The sequence below is a fragment of the Pleurodeles waltl genome, chromosome 11, assembly GCF_031143425.1.
Source record: "Pleurodeles waltl isolate 20211129_DDA chromosome 11, aPleWal1.hap1.20221129, whole genome shotgun sequence".
Taxonomy (NCBI): Eukaryota; Metazoa; Chordata; class Amphibia; order Caudata; family Salamandridae; genus Pleurodeles; species Pleurodeles waltl.
Window position 1 is genome coordinate 982,766,840 of NC_090450.1, and position 19,045 is coordinate 982,785,884.

General features: G+C 45.5%; 1 protein-coding gene across 2 annotated transcripts in view; it reads left to right on the forward strand.

The window, feature by feature from the left end:
• The window catches only part of GOLGA3 (golgin A3), a 133,123-nt gene that overhangs the window by 25,373 nt on the left and 88,705 nt on the right, over nucleotides 1-19,045 (forward strand). Inside the window, exon 3 of one of the 2 annotated variants that reach the window (XM_069215266.1) lies at nucleotides 14,430-14,570. In XM_069215266.1, the coding sequence (XP_069071367.1) occupies nucleotides 14,430-14,570 (141 nt within the window). Of the gene's footprint in view, nucleotides 1-14,429; nucleotides 14,694-19,045 lie in introns of both variants that reach the window. The other variant, XM_069215265.1, reaches the window with a different exon arrangement.

Sequence of the window (19,045 nt, forward strand, 5' to 3'; positions counted from 1 at the left end):
TTTGCCCGCTGAAGTCCGGAAAACCCGAACCCATGGAAATAGGGGTTACGAGAGGCCGGGTTTTCTACACCGGGGGGAAAGATACCCAATACAAAAAGATACTGTCCATTAATGGGAGGGACACCGTAGCGCTCATCGACTCCGGATGTAGTCAGTCCGTAATCAGAGCGGATCTGATTGCCGAGCATACACTTGACCCAGGTTTCACAGTATCCATATGTTGTATTCACGGGGAAACAAGAGAATATCCCCTAATATGGACTACCCTTTTTTGGGAAGGTACAAATACCCCCATACGGCTGGGGGTAGTTGAACGGTTGGTGGAAGAGGCCATCATAGGAACAGACTTTAAAGACTTTCCGATCCTTTTGGACAGCACACAGAGCAAGAAAGACCTGGATGCCTGGTTGGGAAGCGCCCCTTTTTCTGAATTACCCATACCAGCCCAGGTGATCCGCTATAAACCCACTAAAAGAGAAAAACGAGAAGCCAGGAAGTCCTATAGAAGAGAGGATACAAACCACGACAGAGATAACGCACAAGTATTCGCCCTCGTTGGTCTTCCGCCCTTCCGATGTAGTCAAAGGGACGATCCCAGTTTGATCCACGCCTGGAGAAGTGCCAAACCTCGAACCATAGATGATAAGGGTCCCTCCTTTGTGATCAATAAAAATCTGTTATATCGGATCACCAGTAACGAGAGAGGGGAAAAGAAACAGTTACTGATTCCCGAACCCTATAGGCAGCAGGTGTTGCATCTAGCCCATAATCAGCCGGGGGGGGGTCATTACGGGAGAGAAAAAACAGAGGAATACCTATTAAGGAAATTCTACTGGCCTGGGGTTTTTTCCCATATCAGAAAGTTCTGTCAGCAATGTCCTAGATGTCAGTTGATAGATCCCGGACCCAGGAAAAAAGCCCCCCTACATCCTCTTCCCATTATTGACGTACTGTTCTCTAGAGTAGGAATGGATCTAGTGGGGCCCCTCCTACCGTCTTCCAAGGGATACCGTTACATTCTAGTATTGGTCGATTACGCCTCTAGGTATCCGGAAGCTATCCCCCTAACTAGTATTAGCACTAAAAGTGTCGCCAACGCCATGATAGGTTTCTTCTCACGAATAGGGTTTCCCCGAGAAATATTGACGGAGCAAGGGACCCAGTTTATGTCCAACTTGATGGCTCAGATTTGTCAATTATTAGGGATACGACAGATAAGGACAGCGGTTTATCATCCCCAGACAGACGGACTAGTAGAAAGGTATAATCGCACCCTGAAAACCCTTCTGAGGAAAGCGATCTCCGAGTCAGGTAAAGATTGGGACAAGAAACTTCCCCTAGTGTTATATGCCGTCAGAACCCATGAACAAGCATCTACAGGACATAGTCCATTCGAACTGCTGTTTGGGCGACAGCCTAGGACCCTATTAGACATGGCAGCTGAGTTATGGGAGGAAGACGAAAGCGGGGAAAAACCTCTCCTAGAGTACACCAGTGAGTTAAAGTCCCGACTACAAACGATATGGGAAGATGTGAGAGGGCACATGGAAAAAGCTCAGGAGAAACAGAAGCGTTATTACGATAGGAACACTCAAATGAGATCTTTTGTAGAGGGAGACCAAGTATTAGTGCTTTTACCCAGTTCAGACAATAAACTTTTGGCAAAATGGCAAGGCCCATATAAAATAATAAAAGCAGTAACTCCGGTTACCTATAAACTACAACTCGCGACTAATCCCAACCGATTTCAAATCTTTCATGTTAACTTACTAAAAAGATGGGAGGAATCTCAAGTAGACCAAAATATAAACTGTTTAGTTAACACAGTAAAAGAGCTAGAAATAGGGTGGTGCCCCACAGACCCCCCCTCAAAGGGCGATATACCCCTCCAAAATGCAGAGTTAACAGTGCAACAGAACCAACAACTAAACCAACTCCTTAATGCGCACCCCCACGTGTTTTCCCCTGTTCCAGGTAAAACAGAGCTAATCCACCACCAGATTATAACCCAACCGGGTAAAATAATCTGGTTACGTCCCTATCGCATTCCCGAAGCGAGGAAGGTCATAGTTGAAGAGGAGGTAAAAAGGATGTTAGATTTGGATATTATAGAGCCGTCCCAAAGCCCCTGGTGCTCCCCGGTGGTGTTAGTGCCAAAACCGGACGGATCCATACGCTTTTGTATCGACTTTAGACAAGTCAATGCCGTGTCCCAATTTGATACGTATCCTCTTCCCAGGGTAGACGAACTTATAGAACGGCTCGGTAAAGCCAAATACATGTCTACCCTGGACCTAACAAAAGGATACTGGCAGATTCCTTTAGCTAAAGCCGATAAAGAAAAAACGGCGTTCTCCACCTCTTCCGGTCTATATCACTTTAAGGTACTCCCTTTTGGACTGCATGGAGCCCCCGCCACTTTTCAGAGACTCATCGATACTATATTACGACCACATACCAGATACGCGGCCGCCTATCTGGATGACATCGTTATTCATAGCGAAACCTGGGAAGACCATTTAAACCATGTAGGACAGATCTTTAAAGCACTGTCGGCGGCCGGATTGACCGCCAATCCTTCCAAGAGCCGACTGGCTTTCAATGAAATTCCCTATCTGGGTTATCATATTGGGAAGGGGAATATCAGGCCCCAAATGAGTAAAATAGAAGCCATTTTACGTATAAGCGCACCCACCACAAAGAAAGAGATCCGATCCTTCCTCGGACTAGTGGGGTATTATCGAAGATTCATACCCCACTACTCTACAGTGGCCGCCCCCCTCACTGACCTCTTGAGGAAGGGTCAACCCAAGAACATCACAAGTCTAACCAGTCCACAATCACATAGCTACCGTACCTTGCAACGGTGTCTAACCACGCAACCCGTATTAAAATGCCCTGAATTCAGTCGTCCCTTCCATCTCCAAACGGATGCCTCGGACGTAGGCCTGGGTGCAGTACTGTTCCAAAAAGATGAAAATGAGATAAGCCATCCGGTGGTCTTCATTAGTCGTAAGCTATTTCCACGGGAACAGAACTATCCCATAATAGAGCGTGAGTGCCTGGCCATTAAATGGGCTGTTGAAAGCCTTCAATATTATCTCCTAGGGAGGTCCTTCCTTTTATATACCGACCACGCCCCTCTTACCTGGCTCTCGAGGTATAAGGACACCAACGTTCGCATTTTAAGATGGTTTATGGAGCTCCAACCTTTCTCCTTCCAGGTTTGCCATCTCCCTGGAGACCTTATGGGACAAGCAGACTATTTGTCTCGATTTCCGGGACCTGGGGGGCTCGAACAGCCCCATCCAAGGGAGGGGATGTGTAACGGGAGTGCCGCCGAACGCAGCTCCCAAACACCTGTCGGGGGAGGAACACAATGGCCCGGGGGCACGAGCGGGAACCTCCCTGCCATGCCGTATGACGCTGAGGGCGTCATAAACATCAGAAGAGAAGACGGACGAGAGAGATCGGGGAAAAAGAAGGAGGAGCCGAGAACGCGGGGAAGCCGGAGTGAGGAGATCGCCATCGGAGCATCGGAAGAAGAGAGAGAGACCGCCGTGACCGGAGAGCCGACAACGGAAAGGGAAACCGCCATCACCAGGGGGCCGGAGGAAGAGAAGGACACCGTCGAGGCCGGAGAGTCGGTTACAGCGAGGGGAAGCACCGCCATCCGAGTGCCCGGGACGGAGGAAGAGACCCAGAAGTCAGGACGCCTCGAGGGAAGGAGGAACCACTGGGCAACTCCCGGCCCAGACGAAGAGAAATCGGGAGACCACCCACGTGCCGGCCGCGCCCCGGGAGGGACGTGGCCCTCCCAGGTACGTCTATACCCTGCCTGGCAGACCCTGTCAGGCTGGCTGACAGGGAAAAGAGGGAGGGGGGGGGAAGAAAGGGAGGACGGGAAGACCTCGTGAAAGAAGGGGACTTAGCAGAAAAGGAGAGGGGGACCTAAACTGCTTTAACCCACGGACAGGGACACCACCCGAGAAACCCTAAGAAAAGGAAAAGAAAGGGGTTTTCTTGGAGTAAAAAGGAAATGAGGGCACAATAACCACAGAGTGATACCCACCACCAGCACCAGCCCTACCTAGTCCACACCACCCTACTAACCCCTGTTTGAACCCTTGTCTTACCCCTACTTTATTCACTTACCTGATTACTTTTATTTTTTCTTTTTTCTTTTGGGAACACGGGAGATCGGAGGACGGAAAAACCAGACCGCCTCAAGACGGAACCAAGACACCACCAGAGACTGTAAAACCCAAGAAGGGCTTTGGGGAAATAGAAAATAGGGCTAATCTTGTGGAAAGAAACAAGAGAGAATTGGCCAACTTTAAATAAAACAGTTATTATTCCGTCAAATAGTGGTGCCAGTCGCATTCTTCCAATATCTTACATCATTCCGATAACGAACCCATTTACAGGGCATTTCTGTGGACCTTCAGGATTTGTTTTCAGAATCCCAGGTGCATGCTTTCTGTCGGGATAGTGTTCTGCCGGACTGACCCTGTTGGGGCATTTCTGTGGACCTTCAGGATTTGTTTTCAGAATCCCAGGTGCATGCTTTCTGTCGGGATAGTGTTCTGCCGGACTGACCCTGTTGGGGCATTTCTGTGGACCTTCAGGACTTGTTTATGGGATATTAGATGCATGCTTTCTGTCGGGATAGTGTTCTGCCGGACTGACCCTGTTGGGGCATTTCTGTGGACCTTCAGGATTTGTTTTCAGAATCCCAGGTGCATGCTTTCTGTCGGGATAGTGTTCTGCCGGACTGACCCTGTTGGGGCATTTCTGTGGACCTTCAGGACTTGTTTATGGGATATTAGATGCATGCTTTCTGTCGGGATAGTGTTCTGCCGGACTGACCCTGTTGGGGCGTTTCTGTGGACCTTCAGGATTTGTTTTCAGAATCCCAGGTGCATGCTTTCTGTCGGGATAGTGTTCTGCCGGACTGACCCTGTTGGGGCATTTCTGTGGACCTTCAGGATTTGTTTTCAGAATCCCAGGTGCATGCTTTCTGTCGGGATAGTGTTCTGCCGGACTGACCCTGTTGGGGCATTTCTGTGGACCTTCAGGACTTGTTTATGGGATATTAGGTGCATGCTTTCTGTCGGGATAGTTTTCTGCCGGACTGACCCTGTTGGGACATTTCTGTGGACATTGAGGACTTGATTACAGTATATTAGATGCATGCTTTCTGTAGGGATAGCGTTCTGCAGAGCTGAACCTTTGGGGCTTTTCTGTGGACTTCCACAATGTGTTTAGGGAATAGCAGATGCATGTATTCTCTCAGGATAGCATCCCTCTTGCCATCTCTGTCGCTCCATTTGAACAAGAGAGCATCTCTGTACAGTTTCCTTCTCCCTGTGGCAGCCTTGTTTTCGAGCATCCGAACATACCCACGTGCTTCTTTGGGTCACAGGCTCATGCAACCAGCTTAACCACCAGTAACCAGTCTAACCTGCTTTTCTGCCTCTTCCCAACTTCTCCAGCTGCCCCTGACATTAAATGCCAACAAGCGAAGAACTTGTGTAACAATAAGGGCATTTTATGCAGCACACGCCACAGAATTATCAATTGATGCTTAAATAATAACCCCAGGTGTCTTAGCTGGATGGCGTTGGTGCCTGCATCTGACGTTTTATGGCAGATACTCAGAACAGCTTCACGCCCTGCATCTAGTAATTGTGTTGGCTGTAATTTTTAGTATAATACAAAAAAAAAAATCACCTTTTAAAAGGCTAATTTATGCATTTGATCACAAAGTTAACGCAAACCCGTCAAATAGTAGTGTTAGGTTTATAAGCAGCACGCTTATTTTCAGAAAAGCAGCAGTGCATGTCCGGTTTAGAAATTGACCGTCCTCCGCAGAAATAAAACCCTGCAGCTCAGTGTGTCAATTTTGTATGTGCACAAAAGACCCTGAATAGGTTTTCCTTTTTAAATGGGCACTTAGCCAGAAATGGTTCTCTTTTTTTGATCAGTCGCCACTTTCGATTTGGCCTCTGGTCTCCCCACAACATTTAGGCATACATTTAAAATCTTGCGCCTTTTACTCTAATCTCTATCCTTGTTGGTTTTATAGTAGTTAAGTTAATGCCAGCCTCCCGCTAGTCACCGTTCTTATTATATCTGACTAAACCCCTTAAGTTTCACCAGAACTGGATAAACGGTGCGGTGGAATGATCTTGATGGTCCTACCCTTAAAAATTGTGAATTATCAATTCAAAGCTGCACGCATAAAACAGTGGTTAACACTAATCTACAGGAAACACTACTACAGTGCTTAGAGTGTACAGATCATGTATTAAATAATATACCAATGTAAGCAATAACACACTGTCCTCTGAGGATGAAACTTTACTCGAAGTTGGTTAAGTAAAACGTTCCTATACTGTGCCTACTGAAAAGTAGGATGTTTCTAGGTCCTGATTTGCACAAACGTTTGCCTGGAAATTGAAAAAAGGAGCTCTAAATTGTTCAAAGCTATGAAGATCAGAGTTGTGCCATAAGGCTTGTGACATAACTTTCCCCTGGAGGCAACCTACAATTTGCAGTTGTCAACCCTGTATGAGTATCTGAGGTGATACGCAACCCTGCATATGTATCTTTGCAGATTTGTAACCCTGTATGAGGAAGCTGGCTCTTTATATGACATATCAAAATGAGATATATCGTGCAAAGAGTCCAGGGGTTCCCTTACTAGAGAACAGGGCTTGCTCTAGCAATCCCAAGGTGCTCTTTTGGGGGGTAGGGCGGTCGAGCAGGCTTAGGGTTATCAGAGAGGAGTGTGAGACATTTGCAAATACAGTCAACAAATGAGATGCACGCTCAAGGAGATCCACAGCAGTTTACAAAAATAACAAGTATCTTTATATATGTTTTGGCCCCAGAATCAATTCATTCAGGTAAGTACGTTTTGCAAGAAAAATCCTTACAGTTTTAAAAACTGGACACAGTGCAATTTTTGGAAGCTGAAATGTTAACCTATGGAGGAAAAACAAAGACGGCAAAAAAGGTACAGTACGTCGACTTACCAGACCAATCTCCTGTACTTAAGGTGAGTGTTGGGCAAAGGTCAGAACCACACGAACAGGTCACACTGGGCAGTACTGGGGCAGCTGAGTGCAGAGGTGTTATAGCATGGGGTGGCTCCTCCGCTAAGGTGGAGAAGCTTTGCCCCCCTGCTTTCAGCAAAAGGGGAAGGAAAAATAAAACGATAATAACAAATTGTTATTATCGTTTTATTTTTCGGTAAGCTAGTTTAGGGCAGGGCTGGAGGGAGGAGTGGTTGGTGCACAAAAGTACGCATGACACTTTGGCATGCCGTGTTTGGCCAGCCAAACAGTCATGCTCAATTTGCATTTCTCCACCCGGTTTGTACGGAACAGCCGGGAGGAGAAAGTGCACAAGGTGCAACTCACTGTGTGAGCGCTGAAGCAGGGTGCTCACACCAATCATGGCACTGCTATCATGCTGATGACAGCAGCGTTGTGCAGGGCAGGGCTGGAGGGAGGAGTGGTTGGTGCACAAAAGTACGCATGACACTTTGGCATGCCGTGTTTGGCCAGCCAAACAGTCATGCTCAATTTGCATTTCTCCACCCGGTTTCTACGGAACAGCCGGGAGGAGAAAGTGCACAAGGTGCAACTCACTGTGTGAGCGCTGAAGCAGGGTGCTCACACCAATCATGGCACTGCTATCATGCTGATGACAGCAGCGTTGTGATTGGAGGGGAGTCTGGAAGCCTTTGGGCTTCCAGGAAGAGGATGGAGGAGACAAACCTATCACTAGTTGAGGTAAGTGCTTTTCTTTCTTTCTTTTTTTTTATTCCTATCTCTCAGCCCGCCACCCCCGTTTAGTGGCAGCCACCACTGTTGTCGGAAGCCCAATGTTAGTCAGTGGTGATTGGTCCGGTCGAAAAGATGCTGCAGGTGGGGACGGGGGATCCAGTCAGGGAGACCAGCAAGTGGGTCCCAATCTTGAGATGTCCGGGGATATGGGGACACCTAGGGTCCCCTTCTTCACGAGTCAGGGGAGACAGGTGCAGAGGTGTCTTGAGGCATTGTGTTTTCTCCACCAGAGCACTTGCATTTGAGGGGGCCTGCATGCAGAGTCTGCAGGCCACCTCGGAGGGTTCACAGGGGGCAAGTCCAAGGTGGGCTTGGTCTCTGGAGGGCTGGGGAACCACACTGGAACCGTTGGCCCACTTTGACTCAGGCTCTGCGGCACGGGTGCAGTGGTGCTTTCAGGTGTTGGGTTTTAGGCAGTCTGGAGTTCTCACAGTTTGTCTTGGGGTGCCTGCAAAATGAAGGGAGGCAGCTGTGCTGCTCCACAGGAGTTCCTGGGTCTTTGTTGAAAACAGTCAGTCTTCCCAGGCTTTGGAGGCACAACAGCTGCAGGACGAGACAACTTTGGTGCAATTTGGCAGGAGCAACGTAGAGGACGGCAGGTCAGGCGCTTCTTCCTTTTCGGCTCTCCTGTATCCTTCTTTTTAGGTCAGAAGGATTCTTTTTTCCTGGTGCCAGGGCCTCCCCTAAATACTGCATTTGGGGCGTTTCGGGAAGTGTAGGTTAGTAGCCAGCGGGCTACTTACCGCTGGGGTCACTAAACCCCCTATATGTCCCAGAGTTCCTAAATCTGCCAGCCCCAAGATGTCAGATTTCAAAAAGTTGTGTCCACATCAGGCAGCACACCTTATGGGTGGGACTGATCTGAGGGGTCGACACATCTCCCTGAATACTAAATGTCCCACCTGTCCAGGTGCCAAATGGGACCTGGGGAAAGGGGGTTGGCAACTCTCCTTTGAGTGAAGCCAGATCTGCACACCGAGGGCGGTGGGCTTCTTTGAAGCCCCCTGCCTTGGAATGCAGATTCACAGGTCATCCTGGGTGTGCAAGCACCTATCCCAGAGCAGGATTTCTTTCTGACCACTAAAGAGCAAAGGCTCTCACCCTTGGCGGTCAGACTTGTATCTGGTAGTGGCAGGCTGGCTCAGACTAGACAGTCCACACACTGGGAGTTGGTAGGTTTTCAGGGGGCACCTCTAAGGTGCCCTTTGGGTGCATGTATTAATAAATCCAACACTGGCATCAGTGAGGGTTTATTAATACAAGATGTTTGATACCAAACATCTCTATTTTCAGTGAAGCCATCATGTAGCTGGGAAACTCACCAGTGTTCAGCACATGTACTTAGAACCGCTTCCCTGTTCACTCACTATGTCATAGAATCGACAAAGACAGAGCAGAATATGTCCTCTCATGTAATATAATGCACCCTGCCTTAGGGCTGTAAGGCCTGCTGTAGGGGTGACTTACATATATTGCATGTAGTGTTAGGGGACATGGCACACAGGCGGTGTGCCATGTTGTGTTTTCAATTTTGGCTGCACCAAGACGCGCAGCCTGCATGTATTAGGTGAGGGGTCCAAGGGTGGCATGATACATGTTGCAGCCTTTGCGGACCTTCTTTAGTGCTCATGCCCTACACACTATGGGCACCATTTACTAAGGACTTACAGGGAGCCAAAGATGTTGCCAATTAGGGAACATTTGTACTGTTTTAGGGAAAGAGATCTAGTGCTGGAAACCTGGTTATCAGGAACCCAGTGCTCTTTCAGTCAAAGTTGCATCAAATACCAGACAAAAAGTGGGAGTGACCGTGTCGAAAAGGGGCACTTTCCTACACTGAGCAGATATGTAACCCTCTCTGAGCAGATTACATTTTCTGTTTGGATCACAAGGCAACCTTTGACGTGTTGTTGCACATTTTAACAATAAATCTGCAAAAAAAGCTGAAGTGTCTTACAAAAACATTTACATTTCACCTCATTTGTGTTACAGTCTCTTAGAAAGACTCCTAGTTTCCAGCCTGCTACGTCCAGGCCCAAGGATAATTGAGCTCCACTTTGTACTTACTGACTCAGGATTCGACCGTCCCATCCGATATTGTACCTGACTCTTAACTCTTGACTTGTATATAATGCCGTGCACATGCTTATAGTTGTACATGCTGGTTAGATGCATTACGGCTGTTGTTTCGCTACCTTCATGTATACTGCAGTATACTGTTATTTATGTTGTTTTTTTGAGAAGCAAGAAAAATACTTACAAAACTTTAGAAATATGTTGGCCTTTGTCAGAAAACATTTCTGTGAGCAACTGAGTCAGCTGTCTCCCAGTCTTTAAACACCCATCAGCACACAGCCTTTATATCCCTCTTTTCCTCTAGTCTGCATATTTACCACCTTCATTAGTCTTCTGAGATCCTGCTATCCAAATAGTTCCCTCCTAGGATAGGTAACACCTCAGTTCACTGTACGGGGGTGTACACTAAACAGAAAAATGTATTGTGCTCACCTGAGGAGAATGAACATTAATAATCGCTATTGCGCCCTGAGTGCCACACATCTTGAGGGCCAAAGCTGCTGGAAGTGTCTCTAACACCCTAGACAATCACTCCTTTGTACCATGTTTCCTTAACTGTCCCCTTTGATGCCCTTTCTTCATGAAAAGTAGCCTACCGCAGGAGATACCCAGGGAAGAACCAAGTTGAGACCTGGGTATGAAATTCTGTATCTGCAACAATGTCTCAACAAGGAGCCATTCAGCAATATAATTAAAAATAAAACATATCATGAATCACTTATTCTGTAAGGGAATAACCAAATGAATAAGTATATTTAGACAAGCATTTGCAATGCAACGAGTCTCGCATTTCTCTGAGTTAGAGCTATTAGCAGTTGTAAACTCCTAACCGGACTTTTCTTGCCAATTTAAATGGAAAAAAAAGAGCTTGATCGCGCTGCTACAGTTCACTCCTCGTGAAACCTATCGGCAAAAGTACAATTATCTACGTAACCGGCAAAAGTGCAATTAACTATGTAACAGGGTCGATGTCATGCAAAGCGCTCGACTTCTGCCAAGCGAGATCGCGCTGCGAAAAAAGATAAAAAGTAGTCCACAAACCAGACGGAAAACAGCGAACCTCGTATGTTTTCAGTACTTGGTCACTGTGCTCGAGGAGGGCTAACCACCGGAAAAGGCATGACGTATGCATGCCTTCCACTAATGAAAGCAAGCAGATTTTAAAAGACAAGCCCATGAACCAATGAAAGACACTGACGTGACATAGAAAAGGGCTCGGAGCCCCGTCCAACTACTAAAGTGTCTCGCAAGCGATGCACAAACGCATGCTAGCGCAGGCTCGACCCTAAAAAACGCACTAAATAGCAGTAACCACATTTCACAAAATCACTATAGTGATCGTGAATATAGTGAATTAAGTGCTTGTGAATGGTGCAGTGTAAAGATATCTATACAATATATTCAAAGAGTATAATAATCACAGCAATGAGGGGTCATCATTGGACTGGAAACAAAGAATACGTGGCACTGTAAAAAAAAGAAGAAAATTTAAGAACATAAGACAGAATACCAAAGGAAAGAAAACAAAGGTCTCACTCAGTACGGTTGCTCACTGGTAATAGGAATTACGAGTCTGAGAAAACTGTCAACCGCTTAGACTTGTTAAGTCTTGCTTGGTAAGGAAAAACACCACTCCTGCACAGCGGTCCTAAAGTCCAAAGAAAGCACAGAGAAAGATAATATTTAAGGCGCCACATCACATCAAAAATCGAATGATAACCAAAGTGGGGGCCTAGTTAACCAACCCACAAGATTAGTAGACTATCACTTACCAGTCGCATCAATTACTGTTCCAGATACATGAACGCATCTCATATCCAAGGGACGGATCAAACCGAAAACCACAAGGGAATACGAACAGGCCAAATTATTTAGACAAAACTGAAGAGGAGGTGATTTGAACCAACTCTTACAGAGATGTGAACGGAGATGGATTTCAAGCTGCAGTACTGTTAACCATGGGTTAAATACGTTGAATGAATAGAGTAGTACCGCATTTTATTTCATCACGTTTTTCCTTTGACTTCTGATCTATCTACTGTCTTGCCCCTCTATGATTAACTAATGGACTTTCGAGTTATAATTGTTTGTCAGTTGAACTTAGGTCATTGTTTATATATCATGACCATGATCTCTGTATTATATGTCTGTGATATTTGACGGACCTCTTTTTTCTAAGCGTACAGGTCCGAACTTAGGTCATTGTTTATATATCATGACCATGATCTCTGTATTATATGTCTGTGATATTTGACGGACCTCTTTTTTCTAAGCGTACAGGTCCATAATGGCCCTGGTAGAAAAAGGTGTTCCATATGCATTTTGCATTCTATGGCTGTACTATAAGACTGCCCCCCCCCCTCCTTTTTTGTACAGATTCATTCCACAAACTGTCTGAGAAAACTTTCACATCGTGGTGTGTGTGTGTGTGTGTGTGTGTGTGTGTGTGTGTGTGTGTGTGTGTGTGTGTGTGTGTGTGTGTGTGTGTGTGTGTGTGTGTGTGTGTGTGTATATATATATATATATATATATATATATATATATCTGTTTCCTCTTGTGATGTCGATATAAGTGGAGCTATTTGATGTAACTCGGGTTGGATCCATACGGTCTGTTTCGCATAAGTTCTTCTAGTCTTTCTTTCTCTCCGTGGTTACTTTTTCAATTTGGCATATTGACCTTTGGTAAGGTTCATTTTTATAGTGGCTTCTTTCATTATTCACAACTTTGTTTTATTTACCTGACTTGGATGATTTTCCTTTAAGGCAGCCTTGACGGGGTTAATATATGTCAGTCCACCGTTGCTTCTTCTTCCGTGTTACCGAGTGCTGTAACTTGCTCTACTTCCTTCCGCTCAGGTTTCGAGCATGGCATAACCCCCTTGTCGTTATGACTGTAAGTGAGTTTATTAAACGCTTGACTGGAGTCGTTCGATCTTTTGATATGGTACTGGTCATCCCTGGTGTATGGATATTGTGAATGGTTTATTTTGGTTGTTATTGACTGCTGTCCTCGAGATATAACTATGTGTTGATTTTTGAGGGATCGGTTGCCTTTTTGAAAATCTCCTTTTTTGGCCGCAGTCTTTAACGACCGGTTAGCATAAATAACTTTGGCTTTGAACTATATGCACCTTGGTGGGCATGATATCAATGGTGTTATAAATTGAATCACTGATTCGGATAGTAGAATAACGCAGTTATGCTTTATGGCACTTGCTTTAGCGCGATTCGATCTAAAGGTAGATTTGTTATCTGATTGCATGCTGATTTGGTTTCTAGTGGGTTACCTGGACCAGATACAAACTTGACTAGTGGATTGGGATGGCACGAGTTTCCGAGTGTTTGTGTCCTAGGAATAGGGCTACATTAGTATGTATTCCTGATATAGGTTAGACATGATTTGGTTTGGTTTCTTTGAATATCTTTTTCATTTTTCCTGATTAATTCGGCCTCTTCATATTTCCCAATTAGATTTGTGGTTTTCGCTTTGATCCGTCCCTTGAATATGAGATTCACTTATGTATCTGAAACAGTAATTGATCTGATTGGTGCGTGGTAGTCTACTAATCTTGTGGGTTGGTTAACTAGGTCCCCACTTTATCATTCGACATTTGATGCGGTGTGGTGCCTTAAATCTTATCTTCCTCTGTGCTTTCTTCGGTCTTTAGAACCCCTTTGCGGGAGTGTTGTTTTTTCTTATCAAGCAAGATTTAACAAGTCCAAGCGGTTGACTTTTTTCTCAGACCCATAATTCCTAATACTGGTGAGCAGCTGTATTGAGTGAGATCTTTGCTTGCTTTCCTTTTCTTTGTAATTCTGCCTTATGTTCTTCATTTTTCTTCTTTTTTACAGTGCCACGTATATTTTGTTTCCAGTCCTGATATCCCCTTATTCAATAGGGGTCGAAACGTAGACTATCTTAAATCTATCTTTGTCAGACTATTGGTTGTAGTAATTTATGAAGGATATTGATTTTACCTTGAACAAGAATTATGCGTCAGGACAATAGCCTACTTGCTGTGATTATTATAATCTGTGTATATATATTTACATTGCGCCGTTCACAAGCACATGATTCACTATATTCACCATCACTATTGTGATTTTGGGAAATGTGGTTACTGTTACTTAATGTGTTTATCTAAATATAGTTATGCATTTTGGTACTCCCTTACAGAATAAGTGATTGCTTATATGTTTTATTTTTAATTATATTGTTGACTGGCTTCATGTAAGTAACCTCCAGGTATGTGTACCACCTCAGGAGTGTCTTCCAACAATGTTCCCTGCCTCACCCTAAAGCCTCAGTGAGATATATATGCCCTGACTTCCCATTTATCCCAACATAACAACAATTTGTGTCCAATGACTTCTTTATTTTTTTACTGCACACAAAGGCCTTCTCTTATATATAATTACTGTGAATTCTGAGTGTGAGCTTGGATCATTCTCTGAAAGACCAAACAAATGAATGGAAACCTCTGTCTTTTTTCAGGTACCAGTATTCAGGTGACTGAAGTGCCGTACCGCAAGCCAAGCACTGACACCAGAGACCAAGGAGATGCCAGCCAGAATGGACCCATTGCTCACCATCAAGGCCCTATTGGCAGTTTGCCCAACCAAGAGCCCCCTCCAGGTGTGCCTGGTTTCCATGACAACCTAGTGGCGTCTCAGGGACCTAGCACTGAGGGCGTAGTTCTTAGGAAAGAAGCTTTGCAGTCCCTCAAACTAAGCCTCCATATGCAAGAGACAGAATTGTGTAAGCATCTGTTCCTGGCCAGCCCCACTTTTTTTATTTATTTTTTTATATATTTTTTTTCCCCTTTTTGCTTCAGTTTCCCCTTCTGTGCGGACTGTCCCAAGCTTGGACTAAACTTTCCTCTGCCTTTATCTATTGTAACTCTATTTGCCTGGCACGTAACTAACATCAAGCGAAAAAACCTTTGCATGTAACAAATTAGTTGATGTACATGGATTGTAATCCATGGCTAGAATTGTACACTTATACTATCTAAAAACAAACTAGATCTCCCTGTAGAAGCTTGACAAGCATTGTTGTGAGTAGTGCGTGATGTGGAGTGGATTTTGAAGGCACAACTTATAAAGCATATAGAACTTGGTATACCTGACCACCTCCGTGGTAGGGGTAGATGTAAATGGAGCATAACAAGGCTAAATTACACTTGGAAAACTTAATCCAATAGCATGGAACTAGATCTTTCCTGATACTGTATAGATCATTGGTGAAAACTGAGTTAGGCTTTTGCATAACTTCTTGGATGCCACTTTAAAAGGCCAAATGGTTTAGAGGCTTGTCACTGAAACAGTGCTGGCACCTGGAACCATAAGTCTTTTATGCAAGAGGTTCCTCAAGGGTTATTGAGTGTGCTTTAAGCATTCACGCACCAGGGATGAACTGAACAGGCATTGTGACGAAAAAGAGGATATGATGGGAACGTTTGCACATTCTTCCACTGTACACAGCCAGTTTTTTTTTTTTTTTTTTTTTTATGTATTGAAGACAGTAAGGGAGAGAGAACTAGTATATTCTAAAGACTGCTTGCAGAATGGATACGAGGACAGGGCAGGAGTAAACGCAGGACCAGGGGAAGTAAGAGCAAATAAATAGCGTTTATGTTGTGAAACAGGTCAGGACCCTTCATAGCTGTCTCTTATCAGCTCAGGGCGTGCACTTATCAACTCGTGTATTCAAAATGCTCCAACAATCTCAAATCGGTTTGTTAGGTGTTCAGATATTTTGGAGGAAGTTTACCACCATGGAAGTTCACATAATACTATTACTTGTAGAGGTGGGAGGTAGGTTCCTTTCCAGAGTAGGATAATAATTGGGAATCCCTACATATTTAACTGAATATTAGGAAAAGGGCTTTCTCCAGAAAAAAAGTATTTTCTTGGTGGAGAAAAAAGTAAAATGTGCAAATGCGCGTTTCTATATGATTTACACATGCTTGTGTAAATATCACCTAGTAGCAGGAAATTCTGCTTGGTTGCTGGAATTTTGGATTATCCTGGAGTGCTTCTGGTATTCGTAATGAAGCACCAGAAACAGAAGATCTATTCCAAGCATAAGTGAAAAACCTGCAGAAGATTTCAGACTTTTTTGCCCAATTTCTGTGAATTGTATCAGTCTTTTATTAGTGTGGTATACAATTCTTGCTTTTTCTAGGTGGCCGCTCTTGATAACATTTTTCTCAGTAGTGATGTTTTCTCTGCAGTCCTCATTTGTTTTTTGTAAGATATACTAATTGCACTTCTTTGGATGCAACATGTTCGTGAACTAAAAACCTAAAAAGTAGCTGGGTAGTCTTTTTACAGACGCAGCTCTAATTTTGGCTTCTAATGAATCATTAGCATTGTTGATAGACTAGTCTGTGTGTAGAAGTTTTGAACCTCTGAATCAGCATTTAAAAAAGCTCTGTCCCAAGCGGCTTATGGTACAGTACCTGTAGGGCCATTTGATTCTATAAAAATAAATTGCCCCAGAGCCTTGATGACCTTGGTAGACTATGCCAACCTTTGAATTCTGTCTGAAACCTGTGCAAGAAACAAGGGCATATGAGTGATAACCTGTTCCCATATCCATGAAAAAACAAGTCTGTCAAGGAATTTTGTTTCTTCTGGATAGATCTTAAAACCTTGGCCCACCACAAACTGCTTTGTAGCAGAGGGGGGCTTTTGGCTTGAATATAGACCACTGTTAATTGTTTTTATGCTGATGACACAGGTTGATATCTGCCAAGTCATTAATTAAGTAGTAGTTTGTCAGATGCCAGTGGTTAGTGCCATCATGTGTGATACAAGAAACATTACGTTCGATGGCATGTGTAGCTGCAGATACACATGTTGTGCATAGCCCGCCATCTGGTGTTGGGTCGGAGTGTTACAAGTTGTTTTTCTTCGAAGAAGTCTTTCGAGTCACGAGACCGAGGGACTCCTCCTCTTTTGCTTCCATTGCGCATGGGCGTCGACTCCATCTTCGATTGTTTTCTTTCCGCCATCGGGTTCGGACGTGTTCCTTTTCGCTCCGGGTTTCGGGACGGAAAGATAGTTAAAAATTCGGAAAATTACGTCGGTATTGTTGCGTTCGGGATCGGGTTAGATAGAAGCGACACCGAATCGAATCGTGAAGAGTTCCGGTAGCCCTTCGGGGTAATTTCGATCCCCCGTTGGGGCCTGGTCGGCGCGACCGCGTGTAACATCGAGGCTGATGGAACAGACCCCGTTCTGATTCTGCCCTAAATGCCACAACAAATACCCATATACAGACCAACATTTGGTCTGTAACCTGTGCCTGTCGCCCGAGCACAAGGAAGAAACTTGTGAGGCCTGTCGTGCGTTTCGATCCCGAAAAACGCTCCGTGACCGGCGAGCCAGAAGATTACAGATGGCGTCCACGCCGACAGGACACCGAGAGTTCGAGGAACAGGGAGAAGAAGAGGAAACCTTCTCTATCCATGAATCTGACTCGGAGGAATTCGACGTCCACGAAACAGTGAGTAAGACGTCGAAGCCAGCACACAAGAAAACAGACAAGGCCCAGGGGACGCCACTGCCAACAGGCCATGGCTCAACCCATAAAGTCGGTGACCGCCCATCGGCACCGAAAAAGGCCGAACTAGTGCCGAGATCGTCCGACTCGGGTCGAGACACAGGCACGCAGCAATCTCGGGACCGAGAAAGTGCTGCCGACAAAGATCGACGCCGAGACATCGGAGCCGAAGCTGCTCGACACAGAGACAGCGGCACCGAGGAGGATCGACGCCGAGAAGTTTCGACTCCGAAAAAGAGAAAAGTCGCCTCGGAGCCGAAAACGAGTAAGAACATAGTTTCGGTGCCAAAACGACCGACAACCGAGCCAACTACCAGCTCATATTCAGAGGAGCAATCACTGTCCTCTCAATTGCGCAAACATAGATTCGAGGAAGAGTTACAGTCCACTGAAGTAGACCATACTCAAAAGCGGATCTTCATACAGAGTGGAACAGGGAAGATCAGCACCCTTCCCCCTATTAGGAGAAAAAAAAAGACTTGAGTTCCAAATACAGGAACAAGCACCACAAACAAAAGTGGTGAAGAAGGTAACTCCGCCACCCTCTCCTCCACCTGTAACTTACATATCACCGGCACAGACTCCGTCACACTCACCGGCTCACACCACCATGAGCCAAGATGACCAGGACGCTTGGGACCTATACGACGCCCCAGTGTCAGACAACAGTCTGGAGGCGTATCCTACCAAGCCCTCACCACCAGAGGACAGCACAGCGTATTCACAGGTGGTAGCTAGGGCAGCAGAGTTCCATAACGTGTCGCTACACTCGGAACCTGTCGAGGATGACTTCCTTTTTGACACCCTCTCCTCCACCCATAGCACCTACCAGAGCCTGCCTATGCTCCCAGGAATGCTAAGGCACGCAAAGCAAATCTTCAAAGAGCCTGTCAAGAGTAGAGCAATAACACCAAGGGTGGAAAAGAAATATAAAGCACCGCCCACAGACCCTGCTTTCATCACCTCACAACTGCCACCAGATTCGGTTGTACTAGGGGCAGCTCGCAAGAGAGCCAACTCTCACACATCAGGCGATGCACCACCTCCGGATAAAGAAAGCCGCAAGTTCGACGCAGCCGGAAAAAGGGTCACAGTACAAGCTGCAAACCAGTGGCGCATCGCTAACTCTCAAGCGCTCCTAGCGCGATATGATAGAGCCCATTGGGACGAGATGCAGCACCTCATCGAGCATCTACCCAAGGATTTACAAAGAAGGGCGAAACAGGTGGTTGAGGAGGGACAAAACATCTCCAATAACCAAATACGCTCCTCTATGGATGCAGCTGACACAGCTGCAAGAACAATTAACACAGCAGTAACCATAAGAAGGCACGCGTGGTTACGAACATCTGGCTTTAAACCGGAGATACAGCAAGCGGTGCTCAATATGCCATTCAATGAGCAACAATTGTTCGGACCTGAAGTGGACACGGCAATTGAGAAGCTAAAAAAGGACACTGACACTGCCAAGGCCATGGGCGCACTCTATTCCCCGCAGGGCAGAGGCACTTTCGGCACCTTCCGCAAAACAACCTTCAGAG